This window comes from Oscarella lobularis, chromosome 11 (genome assembly GCF_947507565.1).
Source record: "Oscarella lobularis chromosome 11, ooOscLobu1.1, whole genome shotgun sequence".
NCBI classification, from domain to species: domain Eukaryota; kingdom Metazoa; phylum Porifera; class Homoscleromorpha; order Homosclerophorida; family Oscarellidae; genus Oscarella; species Oscarella lobularis.
This window is the reverse complement of record NC_089185.1, coordinates 272,101-294,416: the sequence shown is the minus strand read 5'-3', so window position 1 is coordinate 294,416 and position 22,316 is coordinate 272,101. Positions and strand designations below refer to the sequence as shown.

At 50.7% G+C, this 22,316-nt stretch overlaps 5 protein-coding genes across 11 annotated transcripts; 2 read left to right on the top strand and 3 right to left on the bottom strand.

Annotated features, from left to right (window-relative positions):
* Nucleotides 1–1,385: 1,385 nt before the first annotated feature.
* Nucleotides 1,386–3,959, bottom strand: LOC136193314 (X-linked retinitis pigmentosa GTPase regulator-like). Its single transcript, XM_065982184.1, has 10 exons — nucleotides 3,896–3,959; nucleotides 3,692–3,817; nucleotides 3,447–3,539; nucleotides 3,179–3,397; nucleotides 2,976–3,125; nucleotides 2,768–2,923; nucleotides 2,427–2,719; nucleotides 2,188–2,370; nucleotides 1,599–2,138; nucleotides 1,386–1,544 (listed from the first exon to the last, which is right to left on the bottom strand). The coding sequence occupies exons 1-10, from the start codon at nucleotides 3,939–3,941 to the stop codon at nucleotides 1,440–1,442; spliced, it is 1,911 nt and encodes a 636-aa protein (XP_065838256.1). The 5' UTR covers nucleotides 3,942–3,959; the 3' UTR covers nucleotides 1,386–1,439.
* On the bottom strand, nucleotides 3,952–11,551 carry LOC136193313 (uncharacterized). Of its 7 annotated transcripts, XM_065982176.1 has the most exons (19): nucleotides 11,337–11,551; nucleotides 10,953–11,037; nucleotides 10,429–10,532; nucleotides 10,088–10,210; nucleotides 9,763–9,850; nucleotides 9,627–9,708; nucleotides 8,176–8,354; nucleotides 7,976–8,074; nucleotides 7,764–7,862; nucleotides 7,612–7,710; nucleotides 7,448–7,546; nucleotides 7,185–7,382; nucleotides 6,999–7,076; nucleotides 6,628–6,693; nucleotides 6,535–6,575; nucleotides 6,145–6,373; nucleotides 5,993–6,096; nucleotides 5,838–5,928; nucleotides 3,952–5,786 (listed from the first exon to the last, which is right to left on the bottom strand). In XM_065982176.1, the coding sequence occupies exons 7-19, from the start codon at nucleotides 8,293–8,295 to the stop codon at nucleotides 4,044–4,046; spliced, it is 3,066 nt and encodes a 1,021-aa protein (XP_065838248.1). In that variant the 5' UTR covers nucleotides 8,296–8,354; nucleotides 9,627–9,708; nucleotides 9,763–9,850; nucleotides 10,088–10,210; nucleotides 10,429–10,532; nucleotides 10,953–11,037; nucleotides 11,337–11,551; the 3' UTR covers nucleotides 3,952–4,043. The 7 variants fall into 7 exon arrangements, with proteins under 7 accessions (XP_065838248.1, XP_065838250.1, XP_065838249.1 ...); XM_065982178.1 differs by having other exon boundaries at nucleotides 9,627–9,850; XM_065982177.1 differs by lacking the exon at nucleotides 11,337–11,551 and having other exon boundaries at nucleotides 10,953–11,287.
* Nucleotides 11,552–11,561: 10 nt separating this feature from the next.
* Nucleotides 11,562–13,535, top strand: LOC136193315 (frizzled-4-like). Its single transcript, XM_065982185.1, has one exon. The coding sequence runs from the start codon at nucleotides 11,633–11,635 to the stop codon at nucleotides 13,352–13,354; it is 1,722 nt and encodes a 573-aa protein (XP_065838257.1). The 5' UTR covers nucleotides 11,562–11,632; the 3' UTR covers nucleotides 13,355–13,535.
* A 114-nt stretch (nucleotides 13,536–13,649) lies between these two features.
* Nucleotides 13,650–15,806, top strand: LOC136193316 (transmembrane protein 135-like). The gene is made up of 16 exons (XM_065982186.1): nucleotides 13,650–13,807; nucleotides 13,860–13,975; nucleotides 14,026–14,118; nucleotides 14,172–14,205; nucleotides 14,252–14,317; nucleotides 14,376–14,422; nucleotides 14,474–14,515; nucleotides 14,573–14,689; nucleotides 14,738–14,777; nucleotides 14,830–14,917; nucleotides 14,965–15,044; nucleotides 15,095–15,158; nucleotides 15,226–15,302; nucleotides 15,357–15,458; nucleotides 15,515–15,582; nucleotides 15,632–15,806. Exons 1-16 carry the CDS (start codon nucleotides 13,670–13,672, stop codon nucleotides 15,708–15,710), a joined length of 1,251 nt encoding a protein of 416 aa, XP_065838258.1. The 5' UTR covers nucleotides 13,650–13,669; the 3' UTR covers nucleotides 15,711–15,806.
* On the bottom strand, nucleotides 15,698–22,296 carry LOC136193011 (androglobin-like). Its single transcript, XM_065981799.1, has 33 exons — nucleotides 22,193–22,296; nucleotides 22,042–22,135; nucleotides 21,957–21,992; nucleotides 21,805–21,900; nucleotides 21,659–21,742; nucleotides 21,419–21,601; nucleotides 21,231–21,367; nucleotides 21,089–21,181; nucleotides 20,962–21,041; nucleotides 20,708–20,904; nucleotides 20,330–20,643; nucleotides 20,201–20,264; nucleotides 20,056–20,148; nucleotides 19,965–20,007; nucleotides 19,631–19,913; nucleotides 19,458–19,572; nucleotides 19,240–19,392; nucleotides 19,036–19,177; nucleotides 18,910–18,972; nucleotides 18,735–18,860; nucleotides 18,457–18,685; nucleotides 18,248–18,404; nucleotides 17,914–18,189; nucleotides 17,602–17,851; nucleotides 17,474–17,544; nucleotides 17,252–17,419; nucleotides 17,050–17,200; nucleotides 16,882–16,997; nucleotides 16,768–16,827; nucleotides 16,620–16,715; nucleotides 16,486–16,570; nucleotides 16,050–16,432; nucleotides 15,698–15,993 (listed from the first exon to the last, which is right to left on the bottom strand). Exons 1-33 carry the CDS (start codon nucleotides 22,252–22,254, stop codon nucleotides 15,808–15,810), a joined length of 4,686 nt encoding a protein of 1,561 aa, XP_065837871.1. The 5' UTR covers nucleotides 22,255–22,296; the 3' UTR covers nucleotides 15,698–15,807.
* Nucleotides 22,297–22,316: the final 20 nt, after the last annotated feature.

The window sequence follows — 22,316 nt, the reverse complement described above, 5'->3', positions numbered from 1 at the left end:
TTGCGAAGAAGGATTTGCGCATTCAAGCGCTGCAGACAAACAGCGAAGCGTCGGCGCCAGTATCGAGCAGCAGCGGGACGGTCATCGAGAAATTCGATGGACGGGCGACGGACGATCTTGTTGAAGAAGTCGACGGCGACCGGACTCCAACGTCCGAAGACTTCGAGCGTCAAAGGCTCGAAGAGATAACCGAGGGAGATTGCCTCCGCACGGTATTTTGTCGACTTCTCGGTGTCGCGTAAGATGGCCGCTGCTCCGTTGGTGGAATGGCTCTGCGGCAGACAACTCGGACGTTGAGGGTGGATGATCGAAACGTCGAGAAGTAATTTCTTGCCATCTTGGTAGTCATAGATGCTGATATCTGGTCGCTTGAAGTCACCAAAGTCGCCCAGTTCCTCTAGCTCACAGTGGAAATTGACGGATCGTAATAGAGAGAGCCACGTGTGTTGGATGTGATCGTGACGACGAGTTTGGCCTCCATCCTTCCGACAGGTCAGCGCGTGGTATCCAGCTTCATCCCAGGTGGTAGAGCAAGACTTGGAGGGGGTGTCGCAAGCGGTCTGGTTGCCGGCACTTATCTCACCATTGGCACGATTAGACGGAGGATGACCTGGCCCAGGAGACTTCGACTTGGGCATTGCACTGCCTTCCCTGTCGACTCTACAAGGTCGGCCGTTCTCCACTTCCGCAAGGCCCGGTTCTTCTCAGGAAGACATACCGAAGGCTTTGGTACCAACGAGCCGGGGGACTCGGTTTTAGGGGCCGACTCTCGTCCAGGCGGTACTGATCGGAGTGGCCGAGGACCCGCAACTCGCCCGACACTTTTTGGAAGGGGGTCATCGCTTTGCGAAGACTTCCCTGGGCTACGACGCGTCCGAACCTCCCCGCGGTGTAGCCTGGGTAACGCGAATACGGACGCAACAAAAAGGTACGTACACGGATTTATTGGCAGAGTCTAAGCTTATTTTTTTAGGGTGAAAAAGGAAGAAAACGCTATCGAAGGAATCGAAGGACAACGCGCTTGACTGGTCCATGCCTTTTTGTGTTGTGCGAATAAATTGTGAAAATTTGGAGAGCACGCTTCTTGAGTTTCATCGTGCGCGCCGCGACTTACTTCCACGTGATCGTTCTAAAATGGCCGATGCTGATTCCGGCGACGATCTGGCCAGACAGAGCGCTTCCAGTGAGTAGTAGAACGTTTGCGCGCAAGAAAATCGATCGATCGGCGTTTTTCCAGATGTACGGCTTTGGAGACGATCCCAAAACCGTCGCGATCTATTCTTCGTCGGATTTGAGCTGTCGACGCGATAAGGAGGGGCCCCGAACACGTTTTCTGATCGGTTTCCTTAGACCAGCTACAGCTCAGAAGGGCCGTCCGTGTTCACGTGAAAGATATTATATTTCTTTTTAATATTAGCGATTACGAATAATAAATAATACTAAAGTATACTACAAACGGAAGACTGCTTGGCTTCTGGTTGATTTGGGCTCGCAGTTTTCTCCCCTTCATCCCGCTTCGTCTTCTTTTTCTTCCAGAAAAACAGCTGAGAGAGAAAACCAATCAATCCAGCGGAAGCGTTCTTTGTAATATATCTCACCTTTGAAAATTTTGATTGCTTTTCTACAGGCTCCTTCGTGTCTTTTGTCTCCGAAGATTCCGCAGTCCCGTTTCCATTTTCAGCGGCTTCTTGATCCGTTACTTTGACACCATTCTTCTTGTCATCATTGTCGTCATTATTTTGTTCTTCTTCTTCGTCCTCCTCCTCCTGCGCCTCTTCATTGCCATCTGCCTCTTCCTTGTCCTTTTCGTCTTTCCCTTCTCCTATTTCTTCTTCCTGGGCTTCATCCTCCGCTGCCTCCTCCTCCTCCTCCTCGCTTTCAGATAACCCGCTCTCTTCACTGACTTCAGGAACATCATCGTCTCCACTCCCCTCTGGCTTAAAAGCTCTGACTATGCCTTCGGGCAGCAAAGGCTCACTCAGGTTATTTCCCACCGAAATATCAGGCAATTTTGGCTTCGAAAAAGCGGCAACCGAAATCGCCTTCGAACCATTCCCAATCTCTTCTTTCAAACCAAGAGAACTCAGTTTAGGAAGAGTACGTCCAAGTGGCTGAAGAGGACTAAGCGGACCCTGAGACTAAGCAACAAAAATCAAGTAAAATCCCCAGAAAAAATAGTTTTCAGACCAGTTCTCTTGACCTCCTTCGATGCCGAGCAGACGTAAGTGACTGTGAAGCGGCAAGAGGATCTACTGACGTCTCTGCTGACGTCAAAACGGGGGCGGCAGCGACAACGGCGGCGGCGGCGGCGGCGGCAATATTACCACGTGGCACAGCAGAAACAAGCATGTGACATCCTCCACACGCAACCTGGGAAAGAATTTCCAATAAACAAAGACAACGCGTCTACGTCTTTTAGCTCTGACTTTCTGAACGTGAAATCGCGAGAAACGCTCAACGCGAGTCGGACAGAACAAATTCGACAAATTCTCCTGCCCGTGACCTAATTTCCCGTGTCGCCCGCTGCCGAACGTGAGCAAAAATCCGCCATCGGTCACGCACGCGCTATGACTCTCGCCACATTTCACGTCAATGACTCGAGACGACGACGACGACGTCAGAGCGTCGACTAAGACGGGCTCACTGGAACTGAGAGTTCCAGTGGAGAGACCCAGCTGGCCACTGGAGCCCTCCCCAAAAGCATAGAGCCGGCCTGATACTAATAGAAGAATAGACGTCTATAAGAAACGCTAGTTGTAGGGTATACCTGTGCAGACTATGGTATGAGCGTTGCCACATGAAACGGACTCCACTTCTTCGTCGATGCCTCGGACGATTCTCGGCTGTTCGCACGGACTCGTGTCGTCTCCTAGACCCAGTTTCCCGCTGTCGTTTTCCCCGCACACGTACAGCCGACCATTCTCTAAAAAAAACGAACCAATGAATAATTCTTTATGTATTTCATGAAATCTTACTTGTTACTATGCCCGTGTGGTAGTATCCGCAACTGGCGTGTTTTATAGGAAATCCGACGTCCAGTACAACCGGAGCGCCCGAATCGGCTCCCACATCGACGCCCAGCTGCCCATCAGAATTGGAACCCCATACATACAAAGCTCCCTCCTCTAAAAAAGCTCGAAAATCAACATTGAGACGGGCAAGCCTTATTTTTTCTTACTTGTTAGTGCTGCTGAGTGTTCGGTGCCGCACGACACGAGAGCGTAGTCCTGCGATCCGATTCCTTCGATCAATTTCGGCGAAGTGTAGTTACTGAAGTCGTCTAAACCCAATTGGCCTTCGCCGCCGGCGCCGAACGCGTATAGCCGGCCCGTCTCCGTCGCCGCGATCGTGTGCGATCGGCCGCAAGCGACGAGACGAATAACCTCGTGTTTTAAGCCTGAAAACTCGGCGTTTATAATCTCCTTTTCTCCCTAAACGACTCTTACTTCGAACGAAGCCCGGTTTGTAATAGGTCTTCGTATTGCCGTGACCTAACTGACCCCAATCGTTGCTTCCGAACGTGTATAAGCGACCAGAAGCTGCGAGAAATAGCATTCTGTCACAAAAGTGCCCGGACATCGTTCATTGAACGAAAAAGTCACAAGTAGCAATGCGAGAGCGTCTAATGCGTTTCATCTCTTGGAAACGTCGATATCCTTACAGTACAGTACCTGCCTATCTAGCTACCTACCTGTTACGACGGCGCTGTGCTCGTCGCCGCACGCAACGGTGACGATCGGATCGTTTTTGATCCAAAACTTGTTCGTCACGTTGTCAGCGAATTTCGATCGACCGAACGTGAAAACGGCTCCAGTTTCTGCGACAGAAAGCAAGTCTAGATCGTGCCTCGAGTCGGGAATAAGCTGTGGGGACGCCTACGTTCCGGTAAACTAACCTGGAACGTCCACGTCGTCGTTCGCTATCTCATCTGTTGTCGTCATGACTGCAATGTCGACGAGTCCCGGACAACGGGATATTAATTAATCGTTAGTACAGTAATTCATGCGGTGTAATACTACTGAAATATCTCGCTGACTAAACTGTTACCATTTCGTAGCTACTAGTTGTTCTTGTAACTGTCGAATTTTCGCTTGCAATTCGACTTCCTTTGCGGCTGCTTTGGCTTCACATTGCCTCTCGATTTCCAGTAGTTTTGTTTGATATCTCTTCTCCATTGTCGCCACTTCGACGGCCGTTTTCACCTCGCACCGTCGCTCCACTCTCGCCTTTTCCACGGCAATCAGCGCGTCCACCTGATAATCCTTGTCCGCTTCGCAGGGTGATTCCACGGAATCAGCGCCGTCTTCACCGGAGACAAGCGATTCTCGCCTGCTTTGTTCTGCATCCGTTGACGACGACGACGACGACGATGTCGACTGCTGCTGCGTCTGCGTCTGCGTCTGCGTCTGCGTCTGCGACGGAGACGACGGAGACGACGGAGACAAAATCTCTCTTTGAATTTCCGTCAAATCATTCAGTGAACTCGACGACGACATGCGCGCCGGCGACGTCGGAGGAACGCCGCCTCCGTCGTTGTTGCGCAATATTCGAAAAAGACCCGCTGAGCGCGGCAGTACTTCCGAATTGTGCCGTCCGCCGCGCTGGATTCCGTTTGAGGGCGGCGCCTCCGTGACGCCTTCCGCCGCATTGTTCGGCCTCTGTCGAACAGAACTCGATCTCTGCAAGCTCGTCGACGATTGAACGACGCTTCCACCGGCGCCGGACTTGTCCAACGACAAAACAGCCGCCTCGCTCATTCGCTTCTTCAACGCCGACTTGCTGTGCCGCGACATGACGAACTTTTTCAGCGCTTTAAACGTCGACAATTTTCCCTTGCTCTTTTTTCCCCCGTCGCCGCCGCCGCCGCCGCGCGATGCGACGTGTTGCTGCGATTCTGGAAGACTGCTGTGTCGCGTTCTCAGCGCCGCCATTCTCGTTCCGTGTTCGTCCGCCGTCGGCGACACCGCAGCGGCGACGGCGGCGGCGGCGGCGGCGGCGGTATCTGACTTCAGATTTTTTTCCTCGTTATCACCGCCGTCATCATCATTCGTCTCCAAAAGCACCGTCTCTGTCGCTTGCGCTCCGTCGCCCGTTTTTCTTTCCTCAATGTTTTCCTTCTGATCCTCAGCCGGAATATCAAAAGCGACTCGTTTCTGCTGCGAACTGCCGGCACCGTTCTGCTTCAAACAACCCGGTTTTAAGAACGCAGTCGAATTGGGCCCGGGGCTGCTACAGTCGCCCGGCGAATTCTCCGCCAATCTCACGTACGGACTAACAGAGCGATTCTCCTCGTCGACGTCGTCATCGTCGTCGTCTCCGTCTTCGCCGTCATCGTGGCTACCGTTTCTTCGAACGATATCGTCTTGCGTCGACGTCGACGACGTGCTCTCGATTCGTCGAGGATTTGGGTCTTCCTCTTCGATTCGTTTCTCGACGATCCGTCTCGCGAGGTTTCGCGTCGGCGGCACGTACGGACGACCGCCGATATCCGACAGACGACACGCGTCTTCAATCGGTTCGGGATCCTCAAACGAAACGAAGAAAAGATTAGGCGGTTTTTTAAACGGATTCGTCGGCCGATTGGACCCCTTGAATGGATGGCGAACACGAATGGTGGCCGGCTTGTCGACCAATCGACTTTGGGGAGCACTTTGGGCATTATCCGCCGAGTGCCGACGCGGCGGCTTCGGCGACAAGGAAGAGTACTGATCCGATTGACGAGACGTAGCGCCGTACGGCGGCGGAGGCGGCCTGTAAGGCGCTGCCGGAGCCGAAGCGGGTGGAGCCTGAGATCTCAGGAATGAGAAGATCGCGCGCGGTCTAATCGCGTTACTTACTCGCAAAGACTGCTGTCGACGCGAATCGGATTGAGGCACCGGTATCGCTCGTTTGCCTCGCTTCCCGTTGGAGTCCTTTGATCTCTCGGAACTGTAAAGAAAGAAGAAAGATTTTATTTATTTGAGAAAACGGGTCTCTAGCGCTGTTTACTGACCTGGATCGGTATCCTCCTCCTCCTCTACCGGAGCTACTGGCGCCGGCGCTACTCGCCGACGTCGTGGAATCGCGACCCTGACTTTCGTCATCTCGATGTTGAATCTGAATTCCTTAATCGTTATTTTCTTTTTCTTTTTATTTCGATCTTACCCATTGCCTGTTCACCGGGACCTGGTATCGTCTCGGTCCCATTGGCTGACTATCGCCGTTTTCGAAGTACGGGGATGCCGGATAATCAACTCGAACAACGTCGCCGGCGACGAAGTTCCGCTCCACCGATCCACTTCGTCGTCGTCTTGACGACGACGACGACGGTTCATTTCGAGTGGCGACGGCGAGACTTAGGTCTCCAGCGGCGCCGCGCGTGTCGGACTCGTCGCTGCGGTAAGAAAAAAAAGAAAACGACGTAAGGAACGGATCTCACTAAACATCTGATTAAATAATTCCAATTATGGAGAATAAAGGAGATGGGAACGAGGGCCTATGTTTAGCTGAGCAAACTGGAAACTTGACTTCTACCCAACCCAGCCATCGGCATACCTGTGGTGACGCTGCCTTGTCCGACCGCGAACATTAGGTTCCTAATGGAAAGAATTCAAGACGTGTTGTCGTTATCTGCTTTCGTATGCGTACCTCGTTGCGGGTTAGGTAGGCGGCTCCGTAGGGACTCGGTGGAACGAGCGATTTCGGTCCCAGCGCCTGGAGGAAAAGGGAATCAATGGGGATCTCCACTCGAAAGATATAAATGTATGCGCTGCGCTGGGTTTCTAATTATGTTAATCGCGCTCTCTTGCAGCAGGGAAGCTCGACGAACGTCGAGTCTCGACCTCCGTGCTGCTGTGGCTCCGCTATAACTCGATAGATGAATCGATAATCACCGCGAGGAGACTTCTAGTTCTAATAACTACGCCAAGGTGTAATTGACGCGTTTTGGATGATCATTGCCAGCCAAAAGTTCGTTTACGCGCGCCGCTTATTTTCGCGAAGACTAAACGCCCGCTCACCTGCATTGCTCTGCTTAACAGGCGCGTACATTCGCGATTCCGATAGCGGTTCGCCAAAGCGACGGCCGTCAAACCCTCCTACAATTATAGAGAAAAAGAATCAGAAGTTGCATTAGGACATCGGAGCGCGAGCTCTGATTGGTTCCCGCGCTATGACAACGAATTCTGATTGGCGCTCGTTCTTACCTTCGTCTGCGCCAATAGATCGCATCCCGAGTCGATAAGAAGCTCGGCGATCTGAAGCATTCCCGCTTGCGCGGCGATGTGAATGGGCGCGATGCGTTCCTTGTTGAACGTATCCAAGCTGCAGCCGGCGTTCACGAGTCGACGCGATATTTCTAAGTGACCGTAGCGCGTCGCAACGTGAAGCGGCGTGTCGCCATACTAGAAAAGAACCCACAGAGACCATTAGTGACTTTTTCCCCCCCTTCGCGTTATCGCTGCGGTACATCGTTCAACGCTTGAATATCCGCGGCACCGTTGATGAGTTCCTGAACGGCTTTGACGTGGCCGTTCTGCGCAGCGAGGTGCAAGGCAGTAAAACCGGACTGGGGAGATAGATAACGATGATGAGAGGAGAGAGGGGGAGGGGAGTCCACTTCGCTAAACTCACTTGATTCCGCACGTTGGGATTGCATCGCGCCTTGACAAGAAGACGAACGACTCGATAATAGCCCGACCAAGCAGCCTCGTGCAACGCCGTGTTTCCATGCTACAGTACAAAAAATTTGAGCACTTTACGAAAGTACGCGCGTGCGTGCGCACTTCGTCTTGCAAATCGACTTTGCAACTGCCGGCAAGCAGCGCTTTGACGGCGGACGTGCTGTCGGCGGCGACGGCACGATGAAGCGCAGTGCAGCTCACCTGGCAACGCGGGAACACCAGTAAACATTGGTTTTTTTTACGTCAACACGATATCGCGATGCGCGGGCGTTCGGCCGGAAGAGAGCGAGCGAAGCGCGTTTTCCTTTTTTTACCTGGTCACGTCGGTTGATGTCGCAACCGGCGACGATGAGGATTCGTATTACGTCGCTATGGCCGCCAGAGGCGGCCAAATGCAAAGCGCTGCGACCGAGCTAAAACGAAAGAAATTAGTATTTGTGACAAAAGCGAGGGGGTGCGAGTTCCGGGAAAAAGTCGCTCCGTCGCCGTCGCGCGTACGGCTTCCAACGCTTACCCAGTCGCGGCCGAAAGGAGCGCCTTGATTGAGTAGGCGTCGTACGTCCTGGTCCATCCCCCGGCTAGCGGCGACGAGCATAAGATTCGATAGCTTCGAATTGGGATCCGGTCGCGACATGACGATCGATTATTTTTCCCCCTGTCGAGTCGAGTCGAGCGTACGAGCGAATGGCACACCTGAGGAAGGACAACAAGAGGGTCATTGATTAGAGGAGTCGTAAATCGTTGGGGCGAGGCCAGGTGTCTCGAGAAGCCGTAATGACATAAGCGACGTGCTGACCGAATAAACCGACCGAAAGACTCGTTCTTTCTCTTACGATCGCCGCAGATATAGCTAATTCTAGGTTTTTTTCGCATCTCCGGCAGCGTGGGGAGCGATCGTCGCGAATCGTTTTGCCTCGCCGCTTCTTTTTTATTGCGACATGCGCGCGCGGGGGCGATTTCCTTCTCTTTACCGATCTGGTACGTTTCAACGTGCGTTTGACCCCTCTTTTCTATCGAACAAAGCGGTCGAGTTGTGGAAGACAAATGAGGCAAACGTGCACGCGGTCGCTGTCTATATTGGCGTTAGAGCTGCCCACTTGGGGCGACTAATTGCATTAGAAGGGAACTGTAAGCAGGCAACTGCTTCTGGAGTCTCAAATACAACGCAAAACGAACCGCGTTGCTCCTAGTTACGAAATAGCGAATGCGCGAACCCAAAGCGACGCGCTAGACGGAAGTTTTTACGACTCGCACGTCATAGGCCATCATAGGCCATCTTTTTCCCAAAGTAGGGAACAACGCACCGAAGATGGTAGATCGAGCAAACAAACATACTCGCACTACCACTAAACGGGTCGCGGGCGGTCGTGAATGGAAACGCTCTTTTAGAAGAGAAAAAGAGAGAGAAACGGTTTAGATCAACGAAAATGTCGATCATTTTTTTAATAATCGATCGGAGAGGAGAGCGTACGAGCGAAGAATCGCTTTCGAAACGGGGACAAAGGGTCGCTGATTAGAAGAGGACGCCCCGACGGACGGCAGGCGCCCCGAACCTCACGTGTGTGCGTATCGCTCGTAAAAACAATCGCCGCCCACTCACGCGAAATCCACGCGATCGACATCGAACGTTCTCGCGCTCTCACAAACAGGAAAAAGCGAAAAGGCGTAGGCGAACGATAGAACGAGCGAGCGAGCGCGAGAACGGCATAAATCGAGAGGAAGTATAAATAAATAAATAGGGGACCTCAAACTGCCGCGCGGTTCTTTTCTCCGATCGAGCCGCTCGTAAAAAATGCGCGACCGTGATTTCGTTTGCGTCAACACGTAGAAAAGAGCTGACAGCCAAACAAACAAATAAACGAGCCGAAGACGAAACGCAGACGCGCCGCGGCCGCAAAGACTGATTGGACGGGCGCGAGGGACAGAGCTGGGTGTGTACACTACATTTACTGTTCCCACGCTTACTCGAAATAGTGAAAAAGATGCGCGTTTCGGCAGAAATGGGGTTTGTTGACGGTACGATCTGATGGGTGCACCTTAGCTACACCTAGTAGGCATACCCATACTTACAATACGTTTTTCTCTATATCTATTGCCCTACGATTGCGTGGCGTTGTTGGAGGGAGCAGGGGAAACGGACACTGATCTGAGTGATCTCGAGAACCTTCGCAATGTGACTGTGACGTCAGCTAGAACGCGTCGCGCTAATATCTCCCTGTTTACCGCCCCAAGGACCATGCAAAATGGAGGATAAAATAGAAGGTACATACATAGACAATAACCAACATTCCTGCCAGTACAACGGCCGGAATCGCTCTCCCCCCCCCAAAACGAACCTATAGATTTCTTGCTAGTGTGTAAAAAGGACTGGGGGAGCTCGTGTGCATGATTGGAAGCCCAGGAGGCCGTATGCATATATGCAATACCTCTTGCTGAACTCGAACTTGATCTATTTTTCTTTCCGCGCCGTTTCCGTCGTTTTCTTTTCCGCCGCGACTCGAGCACGGTTCGCCTCTTCCTGGAGTCGAATCACTTTCTGCTCGAGCATTCTATACAGTAAACAAAGGTCCCCATGGCATCAACAACACGTCGGAGCCCACGCGCACTTGTGGTATCGAAAGAATGCCTAACTAAAAGAGCCATGGGGCAAATGCATCTCCCACGCGAAAACGATAGATGGAAAGCCCGAAATGGGAGAAGAGGATTTCCATTCCGGACATTCCACGCCCAAATATGACAGTCTGTCACCCCTTGTTGAAATACTTACTCAAGTCGTTGGCGAAGACGCGCTGACGTCTCCACGGCATCCGCCTTGAATAGGAGCTCTGTCTCGGCTTCCTTTGCCTGCCGAACGGAAGCGTCTCGTCTCACCTAAAAAACGCAACTATTAAAACAAAATATTTATATATGTATTGCGCTCTGGAGCCAACAGACAGAGACTTGTACGACTTCTCTCTCCGGGGAGAGACCACCTAGAGGTTATGGGCCGTTCCGGTACAAATATAGCCCCTGAACGCCTGGAGACGAGCTCGCAAGCAAATACAAGGACTACATTTATAGGGGGAAACGAGGGGAGGAAACGATCGGTTCCGCCCCTCTTTTTTTTTTCAAGACTTTTATCGCATACGCGCCTTTCTCTATCATAACGAGACAAAACTTCCAACCTGATTCTCTACTAATCTCATAAAAGTCGCGTCCATCTGGCGAAAGACAAAACCGCACACGGCCACAAGGCGACGGGAAGACGACAGACAGAGAGAAAAAAAAATTGCGCCCTACCCTCTAACCCACCGTTTCCTTAGTTCGTCTGACTCCGCTCAGTTTCCACCACACAAGAGCCGCGGGCAGAAGACAAATAGAAGCATTAAAGATGTGCCTGTGCGTAAGAGGAAGTGGGATCGAATGTAGGGGCGTTATTAGTGGCGTTTTCGCCTTTTACGCGCGACGGAGATCGAAAGGGAAGAAAACTGAATGCGTTTCGCGATATGCGTGGAATTGGAATTAGCTAACGATGTCAGGCGAGCGAAGATGCCGTCGACTTTTGTCTAGCCTTCGCAATGTGTCGATAAATGGATTAGGGGTTCGCGAATGGCTTTGCGGAGAGCATTAGAATACGGGCGAAAGGAAGGCGATTGGTCGCGCGTGCGAGCCTCCTAGGCTTATTCTGCGTCTTACCATACGATTCCGTACTTCTTCGGACCCGAATCTTTCGTCCAGAGCTCGCGAACGGCTTTCCAAAAGTCGGGAGTCGCCATGCTTGATTCGACTTGATATCAATTGCGAGGCGCGGCAAAGTCAGTCCTCCATTAGGACTGACCAATGGGAACGAATAAAGCGCATGCATAATTAGTTTAAGCGCTTGTAATTGGTCGTAACAGGATCGTAGACTCGCGCCGTGGCATTGGCACGCGTTCACGGTAAACAGTGACGACCTCCCGCTCTTGTTCCCGAGTTTCTCTCCGTCTCCCGTCATGGCACTGTCAGCGCTCCTAATCGCGGCGCTTGCCGCCCTCTTTCGTCATACCGAATCTTTTGAGGCCGTGCCGGTGTGGGTGCGCGAAGCGCGATGCTTCCAATCGGACGTGGACACCTGCGCGGGCATCGGCTACAATAGAACCCTTCTTCCCAATCGCTTTGGACACCGCACTCTTCAAGAAGCCGGCCTCGAAATCAGCACGTACATTCCGCTCATTCAATACGGCTGTTCGCCCGAACTTCGTTTCATGGTCTGCGCCACTTTCTTGCCAATCTGCATCGAAACGCCCGTCGAGAATGAAGAAAAGCGAACGTTGCCGCCGTGTCGTCAAATGTGCGAGCGCGTTCGAAAAGGTTGCGAGCGAACGGTGCGAAACTTCGGCGTTCTTTGGCCGACGGCGTTGAGTTGCAACGAGTTGCCGGACGAGAACGAGGTGAACGGCGATAACGTCGTCTGCTTCGACAACGCGACGCAATACGCCGTCGACTTAGGCTTGCGGCCCAACTTCACCGTCACGACGCCCGGCCCCGAAGTGACGGCGTTCATTAGAAACAGTTCTGGTAGCGCCAAGTCGAATTGCTGGCGCTACTACGAGAACAGCGAACCGGCGCGTTCGGATCCGTTCTACTGCGTCGACTGCAAGTACAACAAGTCGGCGACCGACGTGCCGTCCGGTTACTATTTCAAAGAGACGGATATCGAATTTGCCAAGTATTGGCTCGGCGTTTGGGCGATACTCTGCTTTCTCTCGACTCTCTTCACTTGTCTGACGTTCGCAATCGATCGCGACCGCTTTCACTATCCCGAACGGCCTATCATCTATTTGGCCTGCTGCTATTGCGTCTTTTCGATCGGCTTCATCGCGCGACTCGCGTCGGGCGAGGAGAATATCGCCTGCGACAATGAAGCAGGAATACTAATCAAAGGCGACGCCAATCATCCCGGCTGCACGGCCACCTTCATGGTACTCTATTTCTCCATGATGGCCGCGTCCATTTGGTGGGTCGTTCTCACTTTTACTTGGTTTCTTGCCGCCGGGATGAAGTGGAGCAACGAGGCCATAGAGAACGTGGCGCTCTATTATCATCTCGTCGCTTGGATCTTGCCGCTCATCATGACTATCATCGCGCTCATTCTTCAGAAAGTCGACGGCGACGAATTGACGCGCATTTGCTTCGTCGGCGCGCAGGACGTCAACGCGATGGCCGGTTTTGTTATTGCGCCGCTCTCGCTCTTTCTCGTTATCGGCACGACGTTTATCATCGCCGGATTCGCGGCGCTCTTTCGAATTCGCGAAGTGATCAAGAGCGATCCGACGCGCAGCGACAAACTCGAAAAGCTCATGATTCGAATCGGCGTCTTTTCCGTTCTCTACACCGTTCCGGCGACGATCGTCATTGGCTGTTACTTCTACGAATATTTCGCCCGACAGCAGTGGCATCCCTACACCTATCCCGACTGGTTCCAGTACAAAGAGATCAAAGACCTCAAGGACATCGAATTCGAATACTGCGATCCGAACACGCAATCGTGTCTCCGAGCGCAGCCGGCCGTCTTCTATATCAAGATTCTCATGTCGCTCATTGTTGGCGTTACGTCCGGTATGTGGATATGGTCGGGAAAAACGTTGTCCACGTGGCGATCGTTCATCGTGACGACGTTCGGATGCATTGGGTCGCACAACGGCAAGGATCGACGCAACGAAACCACGGTCTAAAAAAAGAAAAGGGAAGACAGACAAAACGAGCAACTTCATTCTATTAAGCCCCGCACGACCGAAGGCTTCATCCACAATTCGATTTTAGTTGTGTAGTGAGCGTTAGGAAAGAAAGACGAGTTCCTTCTCGTTTTTTGGTTCGGTAGACTCTGTCCTATTTGAATATGCAACGTAAAGTAAACGTCGGTCGTGCATTCTTGCAGCTTCATGCAAAAATCGAAGCGTGCGGGGGGAAGGACTTCGCCTGTGCACGTGAGCACGTGCTATATACATATCTGCGCACAGTTTTCTGCGCATCATACGATCGACCCTATAATGACCGTATTTTCAAAATTGACGGCGACGTGCCACGAAGCCGGTCACCCGTGGTCGCCCTCGTGTCTCAATACGGCGTCCGAAATAGGAGTTCACGCATTCGTCGAAGGACTGCGACTCTACTTGCCGTTTTATCTAGTCAGCTCAAAACTAGCGAGAGTCTACGATACGCTAACGCGTTTCGGTACAGATCGGAGCTATATGGCGACGAAAGACGGCACGCAAGGCACTAGTTGAAGCTATACGCTCCTCTATGTTCCTATCAGCTAACGGAGCGAATATGGTCCTGTTTCACTGCGCACTAAGGTTTCCTTGTACTGCGTTAATTAGTTCATTAAGTCGAACAAGTCGCTTAGACGACTTTTGGGATGCTACTACACCGCGACGGCCGCGTTTCTGCCTAACTTCATCGGATCCTTTCTAGCACTGCTAGTCGAACGAAAGAGCCGGTAGTGCGATTTTTTTCCGGGGGAGATTTACGGAGTCGATTATGTTTCACTAGGCGCGGTCTTTTGGCGTTCTATGTCGCAAATATGGTAGGGATTGAGGTCAACTAAAACACTGGGGAATTCATTAATTTAGGGAATTGATACTCTGTTTCGAATGCTTAAATTTCGAGGGTTTGCACGTTCGATTCCGTGCGGAGACGTAAGGAGTTTGATTGAGAGAGATAGAGGGGAGAGATTCTCTAAGGGCTTTTATGCAGGTTTGGATGTTTTGCTTGGCAATGGGCTCACTCATGTATCTGTCCAAGTGAGCTGTATTCACTCTTAATATTTTAGTTAACGTTTTCTTATTGTTAAGAACGAATCCGTCGCTGAGAGAGGCCGAAGATCGAGTATTCAAGTCAGTATGAAAAAGGGGGGCATATTAAACTTCATTATTTATTTATTTTGCTTGCAGACTTTTCGTTGAGCCCACGTCGTATGTCGACGTCAAAAACGTGGCGATGCGAGTTGTGCGTCTCGTTCGAGCATATCTGCCACTCCCTACTATTCCCCCTCAATGGTCCACGCAAAGGTATGATCATTTCAACGAAAGTAGGGTCTCACAGCATTGTCAAACCAGGCCTAGCTCAATAGTCTCAACTATTCTTAACAGCGTGAATGTGAGCTTAATTTTTTGACGTGTCTATATATAGGGCTTATGTAACTGTTTAGACCGGTTGTTCTGGCTTTGTGCTCGGATACTTGATTACAGCTGCCTTCTCATTGGCCGGAAGTTTATCAAAAATATTGTTTAATCCTCGTGCGCGCAAATAATATAGCGTTTCAACTAATTACGATTTCTCCTAGGCCTCTTGAAAGGGTATTTGTTTAGTTGGTGGAATTTTCGAATGGGGTGCTTTCTAGGAAGTTTCAATTGTGGCTACAGAGTGAGTTTTTAAAAAGGAGGGAGAGGAGACTGTCAGCTCAACTTTTCTAGTTGATTTTCTACGTGCTAAGGTCTGTGTTACGTCTTAGTGTATCAAAGGCATCTGCTCTTGCAGGCAAGTGCCTTTCTATTTCTACCGTTATTTGCTTACCTACAGTATCTCGGTCTTTTCTCTCTCTCAGGCTGCATTTCTGGTCTTTCCATGTTTTTCGTTCGTAGTTCGGCCGTCTCTTTGTATTCTGCAACGAAAGCAATAGAAGTAAATTAATTTGGGCACATGTCGAATTTTTTCCTCATTCTCTCTTACTTGAAGTTCGCCTACGCCGTAGCCGTTCATAAGGGCAAACTACCGTCGCCTTTCTACTACGCCGACGCCTTGATTTACGGGTTTTTCTTTGGCATCATGGTGCACGCGGTAAGCTGGCATTTGCGCGGGGGAAAAAGACGATTGACGTACGCTGACTGCACTAGGCTATACTGGAGAGTCACAACCTAACACCGAGATACAAAAGACTGCTTCTTAAACTTACAGCTAACAGGTTTACTCTTTGCTTACCTATCCGCCCTCGTCATATTTTCTTCTTACAGAATTCGAGAAGTGAATAGCAAGCTTCTTGATCAACTCGGCACCAAAGCGTCTCTCAAACCCTTCCTAGAGTCTTTGTAATCAAACATTGCTTACTATTTAATCGCATGGATATATTTTGGAAGAATAATATGCGTGGGTTGCATTGGGAAAATTTCATTACCAATCAATCCTTTTCTTATTTGCGTCCTTTCTTACTCGCGGATTTTGCCGGCGACTTTCCCCGCTTGCCCTTTTCTTCGGCTACCGGCACCGGCACCGGAGTAGCGGGCGTCGAGTCAGGAACAGCCGCCTCAGCCTGACACTTTTTCCGATACGACTCTCTTAGAGCGGTGATACGGCTCCGCGCTTCGTCGACGGCAGCCTTAGGAGGAGCAGAGCTACAAAAGAAACCCACTTATATATACCCTATCGTCTCACCTGCATTCGCTGAGCCGTTTCCAATTGAATGATCTTAGCCTGATTCCGCGCGACTCGATCGCGTTCCCGCGCCTCGAGCACGCATTCCCGAATCGCCTTGTAGCGTTCGAGATCGTCTCGCACTTTGGAGTGACGTCGTTTGATTTCCTCGTCGTCGAGCATCACGGTGACGTCGGCGGTCGCCTTGCGCGTGAATCGGCTATAGTCGTGTTGGCGGAGTGGACGACGAGAAAAGAAGTCGGTCACGTCGGAAGTCGAGACGCGACGACTCGACGCCGCCGCGATCGCTGCGGGATCCAAGTGGGTCGAGCTGCGTTGGAGACGGATCACCGACGAGGAGGCGGACGCGCCGCCGTCTTCGGACGACGCCACGCTTTTCGTATCTAAATCGAGAATGATTCAAAGCGGTTTATTGATGGAGAAGAGCGCGGTGCACCGTCCGAAGGCGACGTTTCGTCTATTTTCTGAAATTCAAAAGTTGGATCTCGTTCTTTTAGAAATTTTTCTCTCGTCATTTTGGCCTAAGAGTGCTATCATACGATCGGTTAATTAAAGACGGAGCATTTTTACTTTTGCTGCTCTGCCGGGTTCTGCTGCTTCCCACGCTTGTTTCATCGCATTGATGGCGTCCTCTTTTTCCGTGTCTTTAGCCACGTGTATCCAGTTCTGCAAGGAATTGATCGAAAAGACGCCTCTTTTTTAAAGATTAACCACGTGCCTTTTGTTCGTCCTCCGTCACAATTCTCAACGTCCAATGAGCCACGTTTGGTTCAATATCCTACAAGAAAAAATAGAGACTGGTTTGACACTGAAATTAGTGAAGCTTCTTTACGCGTTTTCCGGTCGCCGAAGCCGCTTTTGATCCCGCCAGTTTGCTCCATACTTTCGACTTGCCGCGTTTGCTAGCCGCCGAAGTGGAGCGTTCTGCCGCCGTCGGAGCACGAGAAGCTACAAAATTGCATTGCAATTTCGTACGCAAAAGAGCTAGGAAATCTCTCACCGTCTTTCTCCTTATCGTGGCCATGGGTCTGCGAGATCTTCGCCTTTTGTCTCATCTGTCCGGCGCGTTGCAATTTGACAAAGGCCACAGCGCTCTCTTTCACGTCCCAACTATCGCGCAACACGGTACCTTGCAGAACGTACCTATGATTCTGCAACACGAAAACGTCACTAAATTGACGACGCGTATATAATATTAATACTGTCGGCTGAACGATTTCGTGCATGTTCGTCGACGGACCAAAAAGGTCGTCTTCTTCGTCGTCGTCGTCGTCGTCGTCGTCGTCGTGGTGCGGCTCCTCACTGGCCTCCGTCGGAGGTCGAGCATCTTCCGATTCTTTGGTAGTTACTTCTAGTGCAGTTCCTTCGTCCTGTTCAAAGTCTCAATAAGAAAAAATGAACGCAGTTGCTTTTTTGACGCGTACCACTGACGGCGCTCGCGAGCGCCGACTGCTTCGATTCTCGTCGGATTCCGGAATAAAACTCAAAACCGACGCTGCAACGAAATTCCTCCCCTCAAAAAAAAACGCGTGAAAATTTTAAACAATTCTACCTCTTCGACTTCCGACTCTGGATCCGGCTCGCGAGCCGCCAGCTCGCGACCGTGCCATCCTCGACGTCATAGTCGGCGACGCACGACGCGATACGATGCTCTCGACGTCGTCGTCGTCGTTGACGTCCCAATCGGAATCGGCCTCGTTGCGTTCGCCGTCTCGTAGAAACGCGAACGCCGGAATAACGGCGTGACCCATTCCGCGTCCGCAGGCGATCACTTTTTCGACGTCGTCGTACGTGTCTAAGATCTGTACATATGCGCGGCAATCGATATATCGCTTGATCAACTTTCAGTCTTTTTTCCACAAACCTCGAGTTTGACGATCGCCTTCGGTTTTGACGTCGTTATTTCGAAGCTCACTTGAACGTCCTCCTTGACTTTGATTCGTTTTCGAAAGAAGACGTAATCCTTTCGCGGCAAATAGTATTCCTTCACTTCGTCCGTATTAAATTGCGGAGTCGTCGGCGTTTTCTTCGTTTTCAAACGAAGAAGTTTCTCCTCGGTTCCGATCAATCGGAGACGACACTTTCCGGCCGGAATCGCTTCGTCGAGCGTGCGACCTTCGACGACGAACGTATAGCCTCTCTGCGAACGCCACAACGACCCCAATAAATTATTTTTTTTAAAAAAACGTCGTCTAGACCTTGTTCTTCGTGTAGACTTGCGGCATGACGCGATCGAAGACGCGCCGCGTCTCTTCGAGCGTGTCGTTGTTGAAAACGTGCAGCGAGCAGACGGGAACGGACGAGTAGACGTGAGGAACGATCAGTAAGCCGTGATTGCGCACGAAAAACGTTTCTCTAAATAAATCATTAATCCACTCTACGTATTTATTTTATTTCTTTTCTTCACCTGAACATGATGAACCACGATTTGGCCGGTTGCTCTTTGTATTGTCGCTCGTGATCTTCGAATACGGCGCGCGACCATTCGTCGTCTTTGAAAGGGAATTTGTTGAGCAGCTGGGGATCCATTTTGAACATGGTATGAAAGAGCGTCATGGCAACGAGTTCCACGTTCGCTTTGATGACTTCGAGTGAACTCGCAAGCAACTCTTTCGCTTTCTCGTGCTCCGGCGAGCCTACGGCTAAAATGAAAATCGAGAAAACGATCGTTACTAGGGCCGGTACCCTGAGTGACAGTTTTCCAAAGTTTTCGTTGCCAATAGGCACGAAATGTGGCTTGAATTTTTACGCTCGCTGATATTTCGACGTCACTCGCTTCCTTATCGATCCAATTTTCCGGAATTTGTTGCGCTAAAATCGACGGTGAAAACACAACGAACGCCGAACTCGACGCACCTACGTTCTTTTCGTCGAAAGAAATCGTTCATGTCGTTGAAATTCAACTTATCGAAGTCGGTAACGCCTTCGAGAAAATAACAAAAAAACACTCGCCCGTCGTTATATGATAAGTGGTTTCTCTAAAAACCTTTTGGCGAATCTTTTTCCATGCCTTGCAAGAAAACGCGAAGTCCCTCCTGAGCGAACGCCTTCCAAGAAAGCGCTAGATCTTTCGTCAGCGCATCGCCCAAACACGTTTTGAGCGTGTGCAAGAGAGACGCGTACAAAAGCTAAAGACGCGTCCCCCCCCTTTCGCACAAAAAAAAAAGCGCGACTCTTTTATGTATCTTACTCTGCAGTGATAGGCTGTCAGATCGCGTCCTCTGTGTCCGAGACCCTGACTGTAGAAAGCTTCGCGCCAAGCTTCGACGTCGTCGAACATATCGACGACCGTCGCTACGGTGCCGAGAACGTTTAGAGCGTGGGCTCTGTACCGAAGACTCTCCTGCAGATTTTTTATACATAAGAAGAACTACTTTTTTAATTAATTAAAATAAATTAGCCAATCACCTTTGTCAGCTCGTTCAACACTTCGTCTTCCTCCGCGTAGGAAAACTTAGCGAGAGACCAGAATTCTAAATGATAGGCAATCGGAGCCGACGTGTTGAATCGTACCAAATGCCGTCTAAGATTTGGCATTCACCGTTCATCTGTGGTTCGCTACAATAGAACGACGCCCTTACCCGGGTGGCATGCACAGAGCCGCCGCTTTAGTTCCAGTCGTCTTAATTTTAAGCAGAGGCTGCCCCGTGACAAGCGTGTCCCACATGTATTCCTCGACGATAACTAGGCCCGGTTTCGCGTCCTCCGACGCCGTTTCGATCTCAGTTCCCGTTGGATTCGGCTCTCCTTGAGCACTTTCCGGTCTTCCGACGTCGACTTTTTTATTTGAATTCCCGCCGTACGGCCAACGAGGTATGACGGAAAAGTTGAGGATGATTTCAATGGGTTTGAGGCTGTCGACGCCTAAGTAGGAGTTCCAAGCGAAAAGTCCTCGTCTCTCGTTGTTATACTCACATAGCAAATTCGATAAGGTTCCGTTTGGCCCGACCAGAGATGCCTAGCATATAAAATCAAAAATATTATGTATGTATATAAATGGACTCACTCGAGGATGAATGCTGTAGTTTCCGCTGCCTGCTAAATTTGTTGTCGATTGACCTTTCTCCTTTTTCAGTCCACCGGAACTTTGGACGAGATTCTGAAAAAGAAAAAAATTATAAGGCTCGGTTCAAATCTTCTCCCTTCCCTACCCGAACGTCTTGAATGGCCTGTTTGAATTCGTAGCCACAGGGCCTGTGAAAAACGTATAGAGTCCTTAGAAAAACAAAACAAATATACAGCCTTTGTACTGTATCAAGATAGAAAAAAAAAAACCGTACGTAAAACATTTAATAAATTGATCAAATTTCATCCATTTCTTCGACGATCCGTTTGTCGTCGATTGGTCGATGAACGGCGACGAAATCTCGACGAGTTGAGCGTCGATCGACGCTAACTTTCGAGCGATGTCTTCGGCCTCGAGCAGACGCTGTCTCCGACTCTTGAAGCCGAGATAGGCGAACTTGGGCAGGAGAGCGTCGGGATCGGGCGGACGCAGTTGCTCGAGCGACTCCTTTCGCGTCTGCGTGACGAGAACGACGTGCGGCATTTCGGGCAACAATCCGGCCTCTCTTTGACACGTGGCCGCGTGAACCTCGATTTAATTTAGAAAAACTAAACGTGGAATCGTCGTCGTCGTCGCTTTTTTTTTCGCTCACTTGTTCGTCGGAGCTGCTGAGACGAGGGTTGCTCGATATGGACGTATAGGCGGCGAAAACGAGAACGGCGTTGTTTTCTCGTTTGAACGGTAACGGTTCCCCGCCGCCGCTCGTCTTCGCGGCATCTGGTCCTTTTACCTGCTTTTTATCCTTCGTCGTCGGGATCGGAGCGGGATCGGAGGAAGGAGTTTGAGACTCTAGAACATTGACATGTGATCGCGCGTGGAACATGCGCGCGTCTTCGCGCCGCGCACCGTTATCTGTGTCCAGTGGCGGTGTCCATCTGGGTAGATGACTTTTGATTAGTTTCCACATGGGATCCTTGTGACCCGATCTAAAAGAGAATTAATAGACCCAGCTTTAATTGATTTTTTCTATTACCTGATCGGAATCGGTTCGGAAAGCCAGCCAGTCAGCAAGTGAATGATGCTAACGTCACCGAATTCTGTCGTGGGGCTCAGGTCACTGTGACAGCTAAAACGAAAGCTTGAACTAATTGCTGCATTTGGATATGATCACTTACTCCAAAGCTGCCACTTTGAGAATGGCTTTTGTCAGCAAAGGAAGCCACAACTCGTTTGGTCGACTTACAGGGAGCAATAGTTTTCCATTGGTGTCAAGAGGCAGACTGTCATCTATGATCACTTTTCGCCACAATCCCTAACAACACAAATCACGATTCATATGATCTTTTCACGATGGACAGCGTACCATCCAGAACAACTTCACGCAATATTTTCCGCCAGGATTGTAATAGGGCAGCGTCTGGCCCTTCTGTCGAGGATAGATGTGATCCCACGGTTTCCAGCACGGACCCTGGTCTGTTTTCCATCCAGGCAACGCACTCGGCAACTTCCAGAGGGCAGTCACCTGACAAATAATCCATCGAATCATCTAGAAATAAAAAAAACGGCATTGATTTATCTCGATTTTCACACACACAAAAATGACTTCGCTGGTAATGATGTGACTGTTGGGAGAAACCAAATCGATGTTTTCCTCCTGCGTTGTTTCAGCGCTGACGACCACAGGCGTCTAGACGCAACCGAGACATTGATCGAGTAAGCGAATTCGTCAATTCGTCAATTCGTTCGTACATTGTCCGTTATGAAATCGACAGGTCGCTTCCAGGAGGCGACGACGTCGGCAAAGGACAACGGCAAGGCGACGGGACCGTCGGGATCTAGAAAGGGCTGAGGCGAGAAAAACAGATCCTGAAATGTTTACATCCCACTGACTCCTCTCTCACCGTTCCCTTTTTGTCCTTTCCTTTTCCACCGCCGTCCTAAGGGAGAAGGAATGCTAAATCCGTCGTTTCTACGATTCCTACAGACCCATTTCTCCGACGCGAGTTCGTTCTCGTTGAACTCTGGCCATATGGCGACTTTGGTCGGCTCTTCTGCGGCTGTTGGAGCGGGTGTCGGCGTTCTACGGTGCAAGACGCGGTCACTGCGATGCCGAACCGAGCAACGACGCGTAACTCACTCGGCTTTTGCCCCCGATGGAGCGCGAGGTAACGCTTTGGAGTTCTTTCCTGCTCGAGACATTGTGTATCGCGCAGCGAGGGGCAACACACTGATCAGACACGCCCCGCTTCAAAACAAATAAA